The sequence below is a fragment of the Triticum aestivum genome, chromosome 7B (genome assembly GCF_018294505.1).
Source record: "Triticum aestivum cultivar Chinese Spring chromosome 7B, IWGSC CS RefSeq v2.1, whole genome shotgun sequence".
Lineage (NCBI taxonomy): Eukaryota > Viridiplantae > Streptophyta > Magnoliopsida > Poales > Poaceae > Triticum > Triticum aestivum.
In genome coordinates, this window is record NC_057813.1 from 210,596,087 (window position 1) to 210,614,053 (window position 17,967).

At 50.2% G+C, this 17,967-nt stretch overlaps 1 protein-coding gene across 2 annotated transcripts; it reads left to right on the top strand.

Moving 5' to 3' along the window:
• The first annotated feature begins 11,457 nt into the window (after positions 1 to 11,457).
• Positions 11,458 to 17,841, top strand: LOC123160366 (sodium/hydrogen exchanger 6). 2 transcript variants are annotated; one of them, XM_044578175.1, is made up of 22 exons: positions 11,458 to 11,744; positions 13,097 to 13,148; positions 13,240 to 13,299; positions 13,414 to 13,438; positions 13,520 to 13,605; positions 13,692 to 13,803; positions 13,889 to 13,951; positions 14,044 to 14,063; positions 14,142 to 14,236; positions 14,405 to 14,433; positions 14,749 to 14,780; positions 14,865 to 14,912; positions 14,987 to 15,047; positions 15,131 to 15,228; positions 15,298 to 15,373; positions 15,484 to 15,503; positions 15,834 to 15,931; positions 16,020 to 16,129; positions 16,275 to 16,367; positions 16,885 to 16,997; positions 17,192 to 17,283; positions 17,369 to 17,841. In XM_044578175.1, exons 1-22 carry the CDS (start codon positions 11,570 to 11,572, stop codon positions 17,443 to 17,445), a joined length of 1,635 nt encoding a protein of 544 aa, XP_044434110.1. In that variant the 5' UTR covers positions 11,458 to 11,569; the 3' UTR covers positions 17,446 to 17,841. The 2 variants fall into 2 exon arrangements, with proteins under 2 accessions (XP_044434110.1, XP_044434111.1); XM_044578176.1 differs by having other exon boundaries at positions 17,372 to 17,838.
• Positions 17,842 to 17,967: the final 126 nt, after the last annotated feature.

Here is a 17,967-nt window from a genome sequence, read left to right on the forward strand (position 1 = left end):
GGGAGGGTTCTGGCTCGCCACCCGTCAACTCTGCCGTTGTTGCCGCCTCTTCGTCAACCTCCCTCTGCGCCACTAGCACGGTGCTAACCACTTGATTTGTTGCCGCTAGGTACAGCAGCAACGGTTCTTGTGGTTTAGGCGCAACCAGCGCTGGGGTAGAGGAGAGGTATTTCTTCAAATCCTACAGCGTTGCCTCGGCCTCCGGGGTCCACTCCATTGGGCCCGCCTTCTTCAAGATCTTGAAAAGGGGAAGGGCACGCTCAGCGGACTTGGGGATGAATCTGCTCATGGCGGCAATGCAGCCAGTGAGCCGACGCACGTCCTTGATCTGCTTAGGTGCCTCAATCTGCTCGATGGCCTTGATCTTGTTTGGGTTTTCCTTAATCCCACGCTGCGACACAAAGAACCCGAGAAGCTTGCCGGACGGGACATCGAAGACACACCTCAGGGTTCAGCTTGAGGTTGATCTTGCGCAGGTTTGCAAACGTTTCCTCCAAATCTTGCACAAGTGTTGCTTTGTCCTTGGTTTTGACCACTATGTCATCCATATAAGCTTCCATATTTCTATGTAGCTGGGGCTCAAAACCAATCTAGATTGCTCTTGCAAAAGTCGAGCCAGCACTCTTCAACCCAAAAGGCATCCGTAAAAAGCAATATGTACCACATGGGGTGATGAATGTTGTCTTCTCCTCATCTTCTCTTATCATGAAGATCTAATGGTACCCTGAGTAGGCGTCAAGGAATGGTAGCAGGTCACACCCGGCTATGGAGTCAACAATCTGGTCGATGCGCGGTAACGGGAAAGGATCTTTTGGACAAGCTTTATTGATATCTCTGTAATCAATACACAGCCTCCACTTCCCGTTTGCCTTGTGCACCACTACCGGATTGGCCAGCCACGTCAGATGGAGCACCCCTCTTACCAAGCCTGCCGCCTCTAGCTTCCTAATCTCTTCCGTGATGAACTCCTGCCTCTCCAGAGCTTGCTTCCTGACCTTCTGCTTGACGGGCCGCTCATGAGGACAGACAGCAAGATGGTGCTCAATCACTTCCCTGGGAACGCCGGGGATGTCGGATGCCTACCATGCAAACACATCGACATTCACCCGTAGGAAAGTGACAAGCTCGCTTTCCTATTTGCCATCGAGGGTGGATCTTATGGTGAAAGCTCCTCCCGTGCCGTCCTCCTTGACGGACACCTTCTTGGTCTCTGGTGGTGCAGCTCTGGACTTCTTGCTCTTGCCAGTGGAGCTCTCTGGCACGTCCTCGATGGGAGCGCAACACCCCGAAGAGGTGCACTTACTGGAGTGGGTGCGAGGGGTATGGGATCACAAGAATCCCTACTACGGTTGCGGGGCGTGGGATCGTGAGAAGAGCGGGATCAGCAGATAGCACAAACACACGGGTCGTTTACCCAGGTTCTAGCCGCAAGGATGCGTAATACCCTACTCCTGCTTTGATGTGTATATATGTGTTCTTGGAGTTCTTGAGCAAGATACAATGAGCGTAACTTGTCCAAGGGTCCGAATCCTTCTCCTGGATGCCTTGGGCCTCCTTTTATAGGCAAGGGGATCGCCACAGTGGTACACAGGAGGTGGCATCAGGGTACTGTGGGTAAGCCTATCGCTTGTCATTACGGGACAAGACGCATTTAATGCGCCTCTGACGTGTCCCCTTCACTTTATCGCTGCTTTGCCCTGCCTAGACATGCGCCCGGGCCAGTGAGGCAGTTAGCGCCATGTAGGTTGGCAGGCTGCTGAGGTGGCGCAGTTGTAGGGCCTTCACAAAGGTTTGCATGCCACCACGTAGGCATGTGCTGAGTTGGCTTGGAATCCTCACGTCGACACGCAGGCGCCTGCCTAGCTGGTGGGCTGGCAGCTGCATGGGAGTGGTGGTAGAAACTTGGCGGATGCGGGCCTGGCTGTGGTCTCGCGGATGTCCTCGGCAAGGGCCTTGCCGGGGTCCCGGCAAGGGTCTTGCCGTGGCGTTGCGGTCGTCCCCGGCAAGGGTCTTGCTGGGGCTCTTGTGGGTTTCCTCGGCAAGGATCTCGCCGGGGTTCGTCATCTTCTAATCCTCTTCTGATTTGAAGTGTTTCTTGTCTTCACGAAGATCTGCATGCCATCATGGAGGTGCCTCCCGAGCCCAGGTCCCAACGTGGTTGGCGGTGTTGGAAAAACTGCGGCTCAAGGGTGGTGCGCTCCGCTGGCGTCGTGTAAGCTGCCCCGGCAAGGTCCTTGCCAGGGCCATGGAGGCCGCCCCGGCAAGGGTCTTGCCTGGGGAAACCACCTCACCTTCTTGCTCTTTATGCCTCTGTCTTGGCATTGCCTTGGCCATCTTGCGGCCTTGATTCCCTGTCTCTGCCTTGCTTAAGTGTGGCCGTGGGCGCGGCTCTGACTGCCCGTGCACAAATAAGGGTACAAAGGAGCGCCCCTACTTTAGTACACCGACAGGAGCCCTCGGGCCTGGGCCACACATAAGCGCGACACATTGTTGGGCCAGGCCCAGAACGGTGCGTGGGCAGGCGGGGCAGTTTTTACTGCGGTGATTTTTCGTCCGCTGCGCTTCCCCACGACCCACGTTGAATGCGTGACGTGGGGGTCACGCGTGATGTGGGGGGCTTGCGTGGGGCGGTCGCTGTAGGCATGCATCATGTCGCAATAAATGGGAAAGACGCAGCCCGTGTCTTCCCCATAAAAAGGAATAATCGCGGGTGCGTGACTCATTTACCCTCTGTGCTTTCCCTCATCTCATCATCGCCGCCCTTATCTTCTTCCTCTTCAAGCTCTCGCTCGCTGCTGCTGCGGCCCCCACTCCTTCCAATTTCTTGCTCTCTCCCCAGTCGCCATGGCGCATAAATCCGGCAAGGGCAAGGGTGTGGCCAAGGACATGAGGCAGAAGGAGACGTCAGACAGCGAGGCGGCGGCGCGGCGGGCTCATGCCACCTATTTCATCCCATCGTCCGTCGATGTCTTCGAGCTCAAGGACTACTTCAAGCCTTTGTGGGGGGCGGTGACGCTGGCGCATCCCGCCACGCGTGCCCTCCCCGCAGATTGCAACAAGGGTGGCCAAAAACAGTACTCATTCTTTGTTGACTTCTTCTACTGCGGGCTATGCCCACCTTTTTCCGACTTCTTCAACGACATCATGTGCACCTTTGGCTTCCATTTGTTGGACCTCACACCGAATGTCGTGGCGTGCCTGGCGTACTTTGCCCACCTCTGCGAGGGCTTCGCCGGGGTGGTGCCCAACATGATGCTCTTCCGCCATTACTTCTCCCCCCGCGTCCAACCCGGGGGCGCCCTTTCTAGAACCGTCGCCTGGATCCCGAGGGGCCAAGAGAAAGGCGCGTACCCAGAGGGCGCCACGAAGGAGAGATGGGAGGAGTGGCGGACCCGGTGGTGCTGGATTGTGAAGGGGAACCCGACGGAGTTCTGTCGGGGTGTTCGTCGGGATCCGCTGCTCCGTGGCACGGACTGAAGCGGCCTCGACCCCAACGACAAGAAGTTCTCGATCGCCACCACCAGGATCCGCCGTCTTACCGAGGCCGGGCTCACCCTCGAGATGATTGCGGTGGATTTCATCCGTCATCGAATCGCTCCGCTGCACAAGAAAGGGAGGCCGGCCTCGGATTTCAGGAATGCGGCCGACATCATGAGGCTCCGCACTAGCCTGCGGAATAACCTCACGGTGTTGGGGCACTCCTGGTATTGCCGGAGGCTCTTCCAGCTCGACGTGTACGCCGACGGCAAGGTGGAGAGGACCGGCAAGGCCGCGAAGTCCGGCAAGGTCGTCAAGGGGCCCTTGTTCGGGCTATCGCCGGGAGTGGTCCCGCTGAGCAACAACTCCCGGCAGGCCGAAATCCTCGCCATGATGTCGGTCTTCAACGCGCACGGTCCCGACCCGGCCTGGGTCAAGCCCCCGGCACATGAGGTGGAGGAGTTCTTCGCCAATTTGGTCGAAGAACTCGATCATGATGAGCTGCTGCTCATCCAGGACACCACCCAGGAGGAGCTGAACTACATCGCCGCCAGGGCGATGGAGGCGGAGCTCGCCAGGCTGGCCGGTGATGCCAGTGGCGTGGAGAACGAGGCCGCCGTGGCCGCAGAAGAGGAGGAGCTCGTCGAGTGGGTGAAGTCCGCCAAGGAGGCGGGCGGCGCCAGCACCGAGGCCCCCCTGTCGGGGGCATGGGAAAGGAACCGTCCGAGGAGGAGGCCAAGGCCGACGACCCCTCGGCTACGAAGAGGAGACGCATCCTGCGTCGGGCCAGCTCTGGCGAGCCGGTCCAGCTCGGCAAGGCTGAGGCACGACAAGGAGTTCCAAGGGAAACCGCGCGCGTGACGAGAGCCGCGGCGGCGAAGAAGGAGGCCGCGGTGGCGAAGAAGAAGACCACGATGGCGAAGAAGAAGATGACTGCCTCTTCTTCATCCAAACGCTTCCGGACTCCATCGCCTCCCCCTCCCCCACAGGTGCTGGCACGGAGATCGGATTTGACTTTTCGTCCCTCAGCCTCAGGGGGAAGAGGAAGGCAGCAGAGGAGGAGGAGGAGGAGGACGAGTAAGCACTCTGCCCCTCGCCGTTTCCGTCCTCACGAATCACGCTGCCTTCCTTGATTTGACTTGTTCTTGCAGGGAGACAGAGACGCTGGCCCAGCGGGCGGCAAAGAGGGCCAAGGCCTCGACGGGCAGCCAGCCCCCGACGGGTACCTCAAAGGCACCGCTGGTGGTGGAGAGCAGCCCGGACAGCAGCCCGCGGCGCAGCCCCCGGCTCAGCCTCCAGCGTGCGTTCACTACCTACCTCCTGTCAACGTGCACCAGGGCGTGGCTTTTTGGTACTGACCTTGCCGTGGCTGCAGGAGGAGAGCAGGAGGAGGAGGAGCCACCAAGGGCCACCCCCACCACGCCGCCCCCATCGACCACGCCGTCCCGAGGGGCGTCCGCGGCAAGGGTGCCAGACACCGAGCCCATGCGCAAGAAGGAGGAGGAGGAGGTAAACTTGGGCGCCGGTGGCTCCGTCCCGGCAACGGACGTGGGCGGGGAGGAGACTGCTTCTTCTCAGCCTGGCACGGGTGAGTCATCCGATTTCTCTTACTCTTCTTTCTTCTCTTCTGATTTTTGGTTTTGGCCCTGCCTCATTTCCTCCTTCGGCATCCAGGTCCCCCCCCCCCGGCAGACCAGGAGGACACTGACACCATCATCAAGGAGGTCGCCGCGGACGCCGTGGCTGAGGCTGACAAGGTTGCCGCCAAGGAGGCCGCCGAGACTGTGGCCAAGGATGCCGCCAAGGAGCTTGCCTGAGAGACCGGTGAGGGTGCCGCCGAGGAGGCCGGCAAGGGCGCTGCCGAGGAGGAGGCTGGCAAGGCCTCTGCCGAGGATGAGGTGGTTGACAACCAACCCTCCTTGTTTGCTGCCTCCGGCTCAGGAAAGTACCTGAAGGTGAGCGACGACTTGTTCGTCCACCTCCCAGGGACGGCAAGCGCCAGGGCGCCGGCCGAGGGGGAAGTGTTTGATGACGAAGTGCTCGCCGCTGCCGGGCTCATCGAGGAGCCAAGCGTTGGTGGCGGTGGCACCCAGGAGGAGCAGCTTCTCCGGGCCATGGGTGCCAGCTTCTGGAAGCTGCAGGCGCTCCATCATGCTTGCCTAGACAAGGCAAAGTCCAGGGAGGCGGTGGCGGGCCAGGCGGAGGCGGACGTCGAGAAGCACGTCACTGAGGCACAGGCCTGGTTCCACTAGGCCCACGAGGAGCTGAAGGCCGCCCAAGGCCAGCAGGCGCAGCGCGAGCTGGAGCTCCTCCTGAAGCAGGACGGCATTGAGAAAGCCCGGGAGGAGGCGAGGGAGGAGGCCTCCAAGGCCGAGGCCATCCGGTCCCAGCGCGAGGCCGAGCTGAACTCCTAGGAGGAGGACCTCGCCGCTTGTGAGACGACGCTTGCCGCCACACTCCGCGGCAAGGACGAGGAGGTCGAGAAGCTTGCCGCAGCGCGGACCCATGAGCTGGAGCATAAGCACAAGGAAGCGCTCGATGCCCAAGCCCTGGCCTACGACAACAAGGTGAAGGAGATGGAGGTGGAGCGGGACGGCCTGAAGGCCAGGGCCGATCAACTGGTGAAGGAGAGAGACTCGGCCCGCTGCGCCTTGATGGTGGCGCAGGAAGAAAACCTTGCCAAGGACGAGCAGCTCTCCCGCGCCAATGACTCCATTGAGGACCTGAAGCTGAAGCTGGAGGGTCTTGAGAAGACGCTCACGGAGGCCAAGGCCCGGGAGGGAGCCCTGACCAAGAGCCTGGCGGAGGAGGAACAATTGCGGAAGAATGCCGCTGCCAACCACGTAGATTTCATGAAGGGCGAGAACCTCTGGATCAGCCGCCTCGCCGACGTCGCCAACAGGATCACCAAGCAGTTGGCCGACATGAAGATGCCGGAAGTAAGGTACGCCCTGGAACCGGGCACGAGCCCCAACGCCAAGCTGACCTTGTTCTTCGAGGGCGTTCTTGGAGCCCTGGAATGATTCGACTCCAACCAGGCGAGCTCCTTGGCCAACGAGGCCCAGATACTTTGCCAGGGCGCTATGACCAAGGTCCTCACCAAGCTGGCATACTAGAACCCCGAACTTGACTTTGACGCCGCGCTGGATAGCTTGCCGGGCGATGCAGACCTCTCGGTGCTCAAGGAGCGCATCGAGCCCATCATCAGCTGCGTCGGCGGAATTCAGAGGATAGAGGGCCAGCATCGGGATTAGGCACCCCGTTTCTTGTTGCCGCTGCGGGTTCACTACCAAGATAATTCATATCTTTAGTTAGAACCACAGCAACAATTGATGTAATATAACTCTGTAGTGTTTTAAATTTGATGCATGTTATTCCCCTGCTCAACCCTTCCTTGTATGTCCACCCTACGCCAATTGGGTAGGCTTGCCGGCGCGCGAACCCAAACTACCATGCTTTGAAGGACGAATCCTTTAGCGGTCGGCAGGGTGTGCTTGCTGCCGTGCAAACCACCTTGTCGTTCTTAGCGCGGCCGCTCGAACTGTCGAGCGGACTCGAGATAGAGCGAGAGCGTTGCCAATAGCGAAAGGCCACCATGCCGTTCTCGACGCAGCCGCTCGATCTGTTGAGCGGACTTGAAACAGACCAAGGGCGTTGCCAATAATGGACGGGCCCCACTGCGTGCAGGTTTCTCATACCAAGGGAAGATCTCCGAGGAGGATAACCTTTATATAAAAAGGAATTACTCAAAGTTTTGCATGACTTAACTTTTTTGTTGTCGTGCGAACGCTTGCTGCACCTGCTGACGGAGCTCCTCGTTTGGTCACCTTCTTCTTTGGAAGCCATGGCGATGAGGAGCTGCTCGACCAGCTGCTAAACCAGATTCTCACTACTACGCCCTCTACCTGGCGCGCCAAAGATGTCGGTGGGAAACGACACCTATGGGATCACAAGAATCCCTACTACGGTTGCGGGGCGCGGGGTCGTGAGAAGAGCGGGATCAGCAGACAACACAAACACACGGGTCGTTTACCCAGGTTCAGGCCGCAAGGATGCGTAATACCCTAGTCTTACTTTGATGTGTATATCTGTATTCTTGGAGTTCTTAAGCTAGCTACAACGAGCGTAACTTGTCCAAGGGTCCGAATCCTTCTCTTGGATGCCTTGGGCCTCCTTTTATAGGCAAGGGGATCGCCACAGTGGTACACAGGAGGTGGCATCGGGTACTGTGGGTAAGCCTATCGCTTGTCATTACCGGACAAGACGCATTTAATGCGCCTCTGACGTGTCCCCTTCACTTTATCACCGCTTCGCCCTGCCTTGACACGCGCCCGGGCTAGCGAGGCGGTCAGCGCCATGTAGGCTGGCAGGCTGCTGAGGTGGCGTGGTGGTAGGGCCTTCATGAAGGTTTGCATGCCACGACGTAGGCATATGCTGAGTTGGCCTGGAAGCCTCACGTCGACACGCAGGCGCCTGCCTAGCTGGTGGGCTGGCAGCTGCATGGGAGTGGATGCGTAATACCCTAGTCTTACTTTGATGTGTATATCTGTGGCCTCACGGATGTCCTCGGCAAGGGTCTTGCCATGGCGTTGCGGTCATCCCCGGCAAGGGTCTTGCCGGGGGTCTTGTGGGTTTCCTCGACAAGGATTTCGCCGAGGTTCGTCGTCTTCTAATCCTCTTCTACTTTGAAGTGTTTCTTGTCTTCACGAAGATCTGCATGCCATCATGGAGGCGCCTCCCGAGCCCAGGTCCCAACGTGGTTGGCGGTGTTGGAAAAACTGGGGCTCAAGGGTGGCGCGCTCCACTGGCGTCGGGTAAGCTGCCCCGGCAAGGTCCTTGCCAGGGCCATGGAGGCTGCCCCGGCAAGGGTCCTGCCGGGGGAAACCACCTCACCTTCTTGCTCTTTATGCCTCTGTCTTGGCGTTGCCTTGGCCATCTTGCGGCCTTGATTCCCTGTCTCTGCCCTGCTTAAGTGTGGCCGTGGGCGCGGCTCTGACTGCCCGTGCACAAATAAGGGGTACGAAGGAGTGCCCCTACTTGAGTACACCAACACATTTAAGTTTATGCTTTCTACTTCGATGTTGTGATGAATTGTTACTTGTTCATGAGAAGCTATATGATAAAGTTTGTTGTTGTTATAATAATAAGCATGATGCTACTATGTCCGTATTTTGTTTTATCGACACCTCTCTCTCTAAACATGTGGACATGATTTTCGATATCGACTTTCGCTTGAGGACAAGAGAGGTCTAAGCTTGGGGAAGTTGATACGTCCATTTTGCATCATGTTTTCCTACTGTTAATTATAGTGTTTTTATGCATCCTAACACTCTGTGGAGTAATTCTAATGCTTTTTCTCTCATAATATGCAATGTTTACACAAAAAGGGAGAATACCATCAGCTGGAATTCTGGACCTAAAAAGGCTATGTCAGAGATACCTATTCTGCACATCTCCAAATGAGCTGAAATTTTATGGAGAATTAATTTAGAATATATAATAAATATTGGAGAAAAGAACTACCAGAGGGGGCCACCCCAGGTGCCCACAAGGCACCAGGGCGCGCCAGCCCCCTGGCGCGCCCTGATGGGTAGTGGGGGCCCTGGCCCACCTCTGGTGCTCATCTTCTGGTATATAAGGTCTTTTGACCTAGAAAAATAAATAAGGAGATGACTTTCGGGACGGAGCGCCGCCATCTCGAGGCGAAACTTGGGCAGGAGCACTTTTGCCCTCCGGCGGAGCGATTTCGCCGAGGGAAATTTCCTCCGGAAGGGGAAATCGAAGCCATCGTCATCACCAACAACCTTCTCATCTTTGGGAGGCCAATCTTCATCAACATCTTCAACAACACCATCTCATCTCAAACCCTAGTTCATCTCTTGTGTTTAATCTTTGTACCAGAACCTTAGATTGGTACCTGTGGGTGACTAGTAGTGTTGATTACATCTTGTAGTTGATGCTAGATGGTTTATTTGGTGGAAGATTATATGTTCAGATCCATTATGCTATTTAATACCACTCTAATCTTGAGCATGAATATTATTTGTGAGTAGTTGCCCTTGTTCTTGAGGCCACGGGAGAAGTCATGTTGCAAGTAATCATGTGAATTTGATATTCGTATATTTTGATGATATGTATGTTGTGATTCCCTTATTCTTTGGGCCTAAGGGACTGGATTGCAGTAGTTATTAGATAATGGGTTGCTAGAGTGACAGAAGGTTAAGCCATAGTTTATGCGCTATTCTGTAAGGGGCTGATTTGGATCCATATGTTTAATGCTATGGTTAGATTGTTATCTTAATTTTTTTCCGTAGTTGCAGATGCTTGCGAGGGGGTTAATCATAAGTGGGAGGCTTGTTCAAGTAAGAACAACACCCAAGCACCGGTCCACCCACATATCAAATTATCAGGGTAGCGAAGGCGAATCAAACCTACATGATGAAAGTGACTATATGAAATTCTCGTGTGTCCTGAAAAACGCTTTGCTTATTATAAGAGATCGTCCAACCCGTCCTTTGCCACAAAAAGGATTGAGCTACCTTGCTGCACTTTATTTACTATTACAGTTACTTGCCCGTTACAAGTTATCTTACTATCATACTACTTGTTACCGACAATTTCAGTGCTTGCAGAAATTACCTTGCTAAAAACGGTTTGTCATTTTCATCTGCTCCTTGTTGGGTTCGACACTCTTATTTATCGAAAGGATACGATTGATCCCTATATTCGTGGGTCATCAGTATGTATCATTAGCGGAGTAAAACTCATCGACATCCATTGGACTTGTCCTTCAAATTCACTTTGGTCGCCGTATTCAAGAATAAATCGATGGCGTATGGGCCACTTGCATGCGTTTTTTTCTTTTTTCTTGCAAAATTGTCGTGTAGTACATGATGTTGTGAACCCCTCCCTGCCCCAAAATCCCTAGCCTATGCCCCCATCGTTTGTCGACCAGCTCCTAAACCGCCTCCCCGTCCCCATCCTTCACCATCGTCTCCCGAGGAAAGCCTGCTTGGGCTCAAGGCGAGTATGATGCACGTCACCGTTAGTGGTCAATGCATCCATCAGACTCCATGGGAGGCCAAAATCGTCATCGTATCCCCTTGGGAGGAGGAGGCACTCATGCACGGGAGTTCGGGTTGCATCACCATTTCCCCCCACTACGCCGGTGCCTAAATCCACAAAATCTACAAGTCTGGCTGCTTAGGTACGACTTAGGAGAAACACGAGAGGAGCCATCAAAACTGACCAAAGAAAACTGGTTGGCTAAATTTTACTCGGTCTATGTCGAGACTCGAGAGCCAAGTAAGCACTGATACGTGGGACCGTCTTGACAGATTGGAAAAAAAATATTAAAGAGGATAATTTGTGACACAAATTGGATAAAAATACAAAAAAGTTACAAAAATAGGGTAATTGTTATCACATACATGAAATTAGAGCGTAAAAAAATGAAATTTACTATATTATACTAATTTCAAATAAAGATACGAAGCACTATTTGTAACAACTGCAGGCTGAATATTGCAAACCAGTCGTGGTTGGATGGTTAGTAGGACAGCGGTATGTCTAGTCCATCAGGTTTTAAATCCTGGTGCTTGCATTTATCCTGAATTTATTTCAGAATTTTCGACGTTAAGTGGGAAGAGACCTTTCATAGGGTTAAGATGTGCATATGCGCATTCGTAGGATTGAGTGTATGAGCGTGTATATGAGCGCTTGTGTCTGTACCGTATTAAAAGAAAACTGCAGGCTGAATATTTAATAAGTGAAACTCGACTCATGTTCTTTGAGAAAACTAAAAGAAAACTGCAGGCTTCCTCCGTGCAAATGTCCACGGAGACGTGGCAAGCTCCCAGTACCAGCCGCATCCCAGCCGTCAGGTGTAGTCAAACGCATCCCAGCCGTCCACGCAGAGAGGAACGAGCACGAGAGGAAACCCGAAGAAAATTTCAGAGGCGGAAAAAGAACTTTCGAAAGGAAAACAGCGACAAATATCCCGGAAAAGGAATCATCGGGAATCAAACGAGGCGCCGAAGCCAAGGAAGCATTCGCACCCGCGAGAGCTTGCGAGGAAGAGTGGGAGGGAGGGATGGCGGCGGGGGCGGCGCCGCAGGGGGCGCCGACGGTGGAGGAGCAGGAGGAGGCGGCGGGGGTGGGGATCCTGCTGCAGATATCGATGCTGGTGCTGGCGTTCGTGCTCAGCCACCTCCTCCGCCGCCGCAGGGTCTACTACCTCCCCGAGGCCAGCGCGTCGCTCCTCATCGGTACGTCTGCTGTACGTCAGGCGCCCGCGCCATTTTGAAGATTCTGGGCTGTTTGATTGATGTGGCCTCTCCGGGTTACTGCGGTTTCCTGACACGTGTCGGTTGGCCGGGAAAACGGGAGGCCCGTTTTACAGTAGCGGGCTTGCTTTGTTGAGGTTTGGGCGATCGAATGCTGGTGGTACGATGTTTGGCTGATAGCACGATGAAGCCTTTAACAATAGTCAACTGCTGAATCTGTTGCTGCACGAACTAAAAAAAAATATCTCAGTCCAACTCCAAAAATTACGGATTCATGAATCAAGAACACAGTGGCCAATTTAGAGATGAATTTGACCATGTTTGACCATTTGATTGTGGGCTTGCTTTAGATCACCAAGGCTTAGCTTGCAGTTGCTGAACTGTAGTGTGTTGTACTTAGTTTAATCTGCTTCAGAAGCATGAAACAACTGGTCAGACAACTGATCACGAAGGCTCTACGTAAAACGAATGCTTCATTTTTTTTCCTTTTTGTACATTTTTTTTGTTGAGTATCTGTGCTGATGTTCTCATGCCTTTAAATAGCAAAATAGGAGCTACACTTTCTTCATGTCGCATCATGCCCATGTTGTGGCTCCACCCTTCATCTCAAGGGCCATAGTGTATGGTCTATTTTGGCATGGATAACTGCTTCATGTCCAGCGCAACTTCCCACCTTTTTGAGAAAATCACATACAAATTCAGGATAAAATATTTCAGAAAATTCTGAACAAATTCATCGATGTAGTTCACATAATGTTACGTTAAATTTCATACTAATTTATCCCCCTGTTATCGAGGATAAAAAAAAGTCAAGCAGTACTGTAGCAAATTGATAACATTGTTCATAACTGAGTGCTCTTCTTTCTTTGTTTCCGACAAGAGAGACAAATTTGAGTATGAGATTTTGCAAGGTTTGCAACAATGAAGTATCTGCATCCATGAATTTTGTCAGCACTTTGGGAACATTGTTTCATGCTCTAATTGAGTAGGGGTTGGGGGGGGGGGGGGGTTGTGATCTCCCCTGGATATGGAACTGCTACTCATTTCGAAATTATTTCTTTATTACGCTGAAACCTGAGTTCTGAGGTTATAAATAATGATGGCAATGAAGTTTCATAACATACCTGCAGTATCAACTGGTTATATCCATTTTGCATATGTGAGCATACCCAATGGTTTCATAATTTTTGTTGCTGATCCTCTTGTGATTTTGCTGCTGGTCTGCAAAAAGATGAGGACGTCCGCAAGTTACAGTTTTAGTTATACTTGGTCCAGGAATTAGATAAATCTCTTCTATTGTGACTCTATGCTAACCTACCATCCACTTATGGCAGGGTTGATCGTGGGAGGGCTTGCTAGCGTATCTAACGCCCAGAAAAGTACAAGGTATATACTACCTTCTTCCCAGGAACCTAAGTGTCTCAACATGTTCCTTGTTTACCATGCTGATATGATATCCGTTTCTTTGTAATTTCAGGAGATGGTTCAATTTCCGGGAGGAGCTCTTCTTTCTGTTCTTGCTGCCTCCTATCATATTATATCCTTAGCATATGTTTCATTTTACCTCCCTTTTCCAAAAAATGCTTCATTATACTTCCGGCTATGTCTTTTGTAAATCTCACGCAAAATGTTTTGCTTGACTGCATGCTACCCAGTCCGGCTTCAGCTTAGCACCAGTAAGTGCTGCGTTTCCCATGCCCCTATTTTTCGAGATTCTGTCTAGCTGCAGCTAAAATATACTATCTCTGTAATTGCAGAAACCATTCTTCTCAAACTTTGGTGCTATTATTACTTTTGCAATCGTTGGAACCTTAATTGCCTCCATTGTCACCGGTGTTTTAGTGTAAGAGTCTAGACTACTTTGCTTGCATGAATATTGTATGCCAACCCTTTGATCTGTGAACATCTGATGATGCGCTGTCATTGCAGCTACCTTGCTGGGTTAATACATCTTGTCTATAGGATGCCTCTGGTTGAGTGTATGATGTTTGGTGCCCTTGTGTCAGCAACTGATCCTGTAACTGTGCTGTCGATATTTCAGGTTTCTGTCGCCAACTTAGGTACTAGTACACTGTGTTTACTGGTATCCTAGAAGCAATGGTTACTTACTTTTCATTTAACTGCAGGAACTTGGCACGGATGTGAACCTCTATGCGCTGGTTTTCGGTGAATCTGTGCTAAATGATGCTGTATGATTTCTGTTTACGTAAAATTATTAGTATTATTGCTCTTACTGATACTTACACCTTGCTTGATATCAATCTGTTTTGTGGCGATGAAGATGGCAATCTCCTTGTACAGGTCAGCACCGTATTTGTGATCTCCTTTGGTTCATTCATTTGCTTCTTCCGGATCCGCCTTGACTCCCTTCATCTTCAGGACTATGGCATCTCTGAGGACGAATGCTTCTAGCCAAAACATTTTCATAGTTATCTTAAGGTTTCTTGAGAACTTCTTTGGGTCAATGTCAACAGGTATCGTGACGAACAATGTATTCATATGGTCATTTTCTACAGATTTCCTGCCTACAGTTTTGATGTCACTGTGGTTTATCTCCCCTGGTTTTATTTTATGCTTATGCATATAGGTGCAAATTGCATGGCAGTTGAGAACTGACTTTCTAGCTACTTTTATCTTTGCAGGTGTTGGAGCTGGATTTATTTCTGCTCTCATATCCTTCCTTCACCCTACTTTTTGCATCATTACTAGAGCGTTAATGGTTTTCTCCCACTGAAAGCTGCAATTTATATGTGATGTTTTCTTTTGGTAATGCTTCTGAAGCATTGATCACACAATATTGGTTTGTTACTCTGCTTGAATATGATGACACTGCTTACATGCTTTTGGTGGAAAAATTAAACCTAGATGTGTTCTTTTCATATCTGGATTGAATAAAAACTGATCTTGTGTTAGCATGCCGTTAGGTTGTATTCTGCATTATTTTGGCATGCTGGTAACCATCTGTTAGTCCTTAATTCTGTAAAACCTCTTCAAGTATTCAACACTCGGTGTTGAGAAGTAAGTAACATCCCTGATCAAATTTTTTTTTGGGAAACAAAGTTTACCTGGATATAATAAACAATTGCACTCTTTTTTTTTCAGCCTTTATAACCTCGAGAGCTGCTTGTTTGTGCTTTTCCCATACTTCTCGTAAGCACACCTTACTTGAATTACTTTTTCTCAGGCTTTGAGGCTTCTAGATTCAATTGTAAATTCATTTGCAGGTACATGCTAGCTGAAGGCTTTGGTCTGTCTGGCATAGTCTCAATACTCTTTACTGGAGTCGTAGGTTCAACTTAAATGAGGCAGTCAGGAATTATTATTTCTGCCTGAAGTTATTTACTTGATAGTGGAACTTCTCTTTCTAGGTGATGAAGAGATACACATTCTCAAACTTGTCAGAGGACTCCCAGCGTTTCACTGCTGCACTTTTCCATCTGCTTTCGTCATTAGCAGAAACTTTTGTGTAAGTCAACACTTAAAAGCTTTCTGTTTTTGGTAAATTTACATACAAACTTGTCTAATCTCCCTACAGATTCATATATATGGGATTTGATATTGCGATGGAGCGTCAAAGCTGGTCACACATTGGGTTCATATTTTTCTCAGTTGTATCCTTCACTTTGACTGGGAGCTACTTTATACTGCGCATAATTCCTTCTTATGAGATACACTGCTATTTTTCCTTTTCCTTAGCATTTACTTCGTTCGATTCATGAAGATCTTCATATTAGTTGCAAGGTATGCTTTCATTCGGCCTTGTTCAAATTCCATTGTTGCTGTTTCATAAGGTTCGTTTGGTGAGGTTGGAGGGTTCGTTTGTATGTCTGCCAATAAGCTGTCAACAACTGAACATCAACCTCCCGATACGACAGACTTAATAAGATCTGACAGAACCACACAAGCATTATAAAAATGGCATCGTATTTGGTATACAATAGATCGATGCTCAAGCTGAAGCATTTGCGGGGCAGGCTCTAAATTTCTTAACTGAATTGGGTAACTGCACATTATTCATGTATATGAGTTTGCTGAAGTTGCTTGTTTTTGCCGTGTCCTCTTATTTTGAAGGGCTGCAAATGTTTTCTCGTGTGCTTTCTTGGTAAATATGGTACGGCCACCTCAGCGGCAAATATCCAGGCAATATCAACAGGCACTTTGGTATAGTGGTATGTAGTCTGACAAGCATGCTTGCTCAGTATAATTTTTGGCATATTAAGCAGTTCTATCAAAGTTTTTGTGCATTTACTTGTGCAGGTCTTAGAGGGGCTATGGCTTTTGCCCTTGCTCTTCAATCTGTTCATGATCTTCCTGACGGCCATGGACAGACAATTCTGAGTGCTACCATATCTATTGTTGTTCTAACAGTAAGATATCAAACAATCAGACTACACTAGACATGTCATTAGTGAAAGAACTGCTATGGCAATAGGAAGACATGCTGGGATTGCTACTACTGCTAGTATCGAGTGTAGACCATCCCGAATAATTTCTCTCATGGCGATAATCCAGGTACTTCTGATTGGAGGCTCAACAAGCACAATGCTTGAAGCTCTGCATGTTGTGGGAGATGGTAATGATGGTCGTCGCCCTTCTTCACTTGAGGCAAGTAATATGCACTTCATCAAAATTGGCACGTTATATCCTACATTTCTGCCTATCAGATGGCATGGTTACAAATCCCAATCTAGGCATGTAATTAAACTTCTTATCTATCAATGCATCGAGACGCAAAGCTTTTGCGTTTTCCCGAGAGAAAATTTGGCACGATTGTGTTGTCGTTCAGTATAGGTTTCGCCGTGGCAGCATAGGCTATGCTCCAATAGGTTCTATGCTGATAACAAATAAGTTCATTTATTAGAAACTAAGTTTCTTTAGAAACTTTTCAATAAATGACCTATAGTAATCTATGGTTGTGGTTGTCACTGGTTCTGTCATGGCCTCATGGGATAAGATAATGCAGCCTTGTTGTGGCCCGTATATGCATACATGTGATAGGTATGGGATCTTCATGGATTACTGGTGTATTATTTCTTTCTACTGATAAAGGCTTGTAGGTAGCTGTTGAGCATCCTGTACGATTTGTAAATTTGTACTAGTTTTATTCATTGTTGACTTGCAGGACCAGGAGAACTATGAGGGGAACAATAATGCGGGCAACATAGAATTGGGCAATGAAGAGCGGACTTCTACCACAAGCAATTTCAAACTGAAACTCCAAGAAATCCAGAAAAAGTAAGCTAGCAGTTAAATTTTACTAATCAAAGGACACCACATGCTTCTCATGGCTGCAGGAGCACTGAAAGTTGCTGACACGCACTTAAGTATGCTGTACGAGTATTTTTTTAATGACACCAAGTTTAGGCACACGATTTTCCGCAGGAATTCTACTATGCATTTGAAACCACTTGTTTTGAATGTTGTTGCAGCACGACCTCCTTGGCCGCATTGGACAGAAACTACCTCACTCCATTTTTCACATCTCAAAACGGCGATAGCGATGACGACGAACATGGTCCTAGTAAGTCTGTTTTGATTGATTGCACCTCAGGTTTTATCTACAGCTTTCTTGTTCGTTTCTGGACTGACTGCCTCTGGATGCAAAGCAGACGGAGCGCCGCGGAGATCTAACCAGCTGCAAGACCTGGAGAGCCATGGATTACCGACTCGAGAGACGGGCTGAAGAGCTCCATTTGAACGGTGTCGCGCAATCGCTTCCGTGTCACCATTAGGCCAAGGCAGTATCTGACACTCCAACTAACAAACACAGAGGAAAGACATAGTAGCATCTTATGGGCCGTCGACAATGATAGCTTGCTCCACATGTAAGTAGATGATAGGACCTGCACGTTTAAGTTACCAGGTTAGCAACGCTAGCAGATGTTCTCTGAAGAGAATGGAAGATCTTGTACTGTGCTGTGCTCTTTTTCTTTACAGTTGGATGTTGAATCGAACTGGTCCCAGATCCCAGTGGAGGGAAGGACTTGATTCTATCACCCTGCCAAGCAAGGCATCCATGTGTCTTTTCCCTTTTTCCTCTTTTTATTTGCCGCATGTTCAGAGCCCACTCTGAAATCATAACTTGTTTGCTGATTTTTCTTCACATGGTGGAACGCTCTTCGGTCTTCAGGAATGTGTATATGTGTTTGCAGCTCCCCCGGATGTAGCTGTGTCTGGTTTCGTCCCCGTCGACTTGGACCGAAAG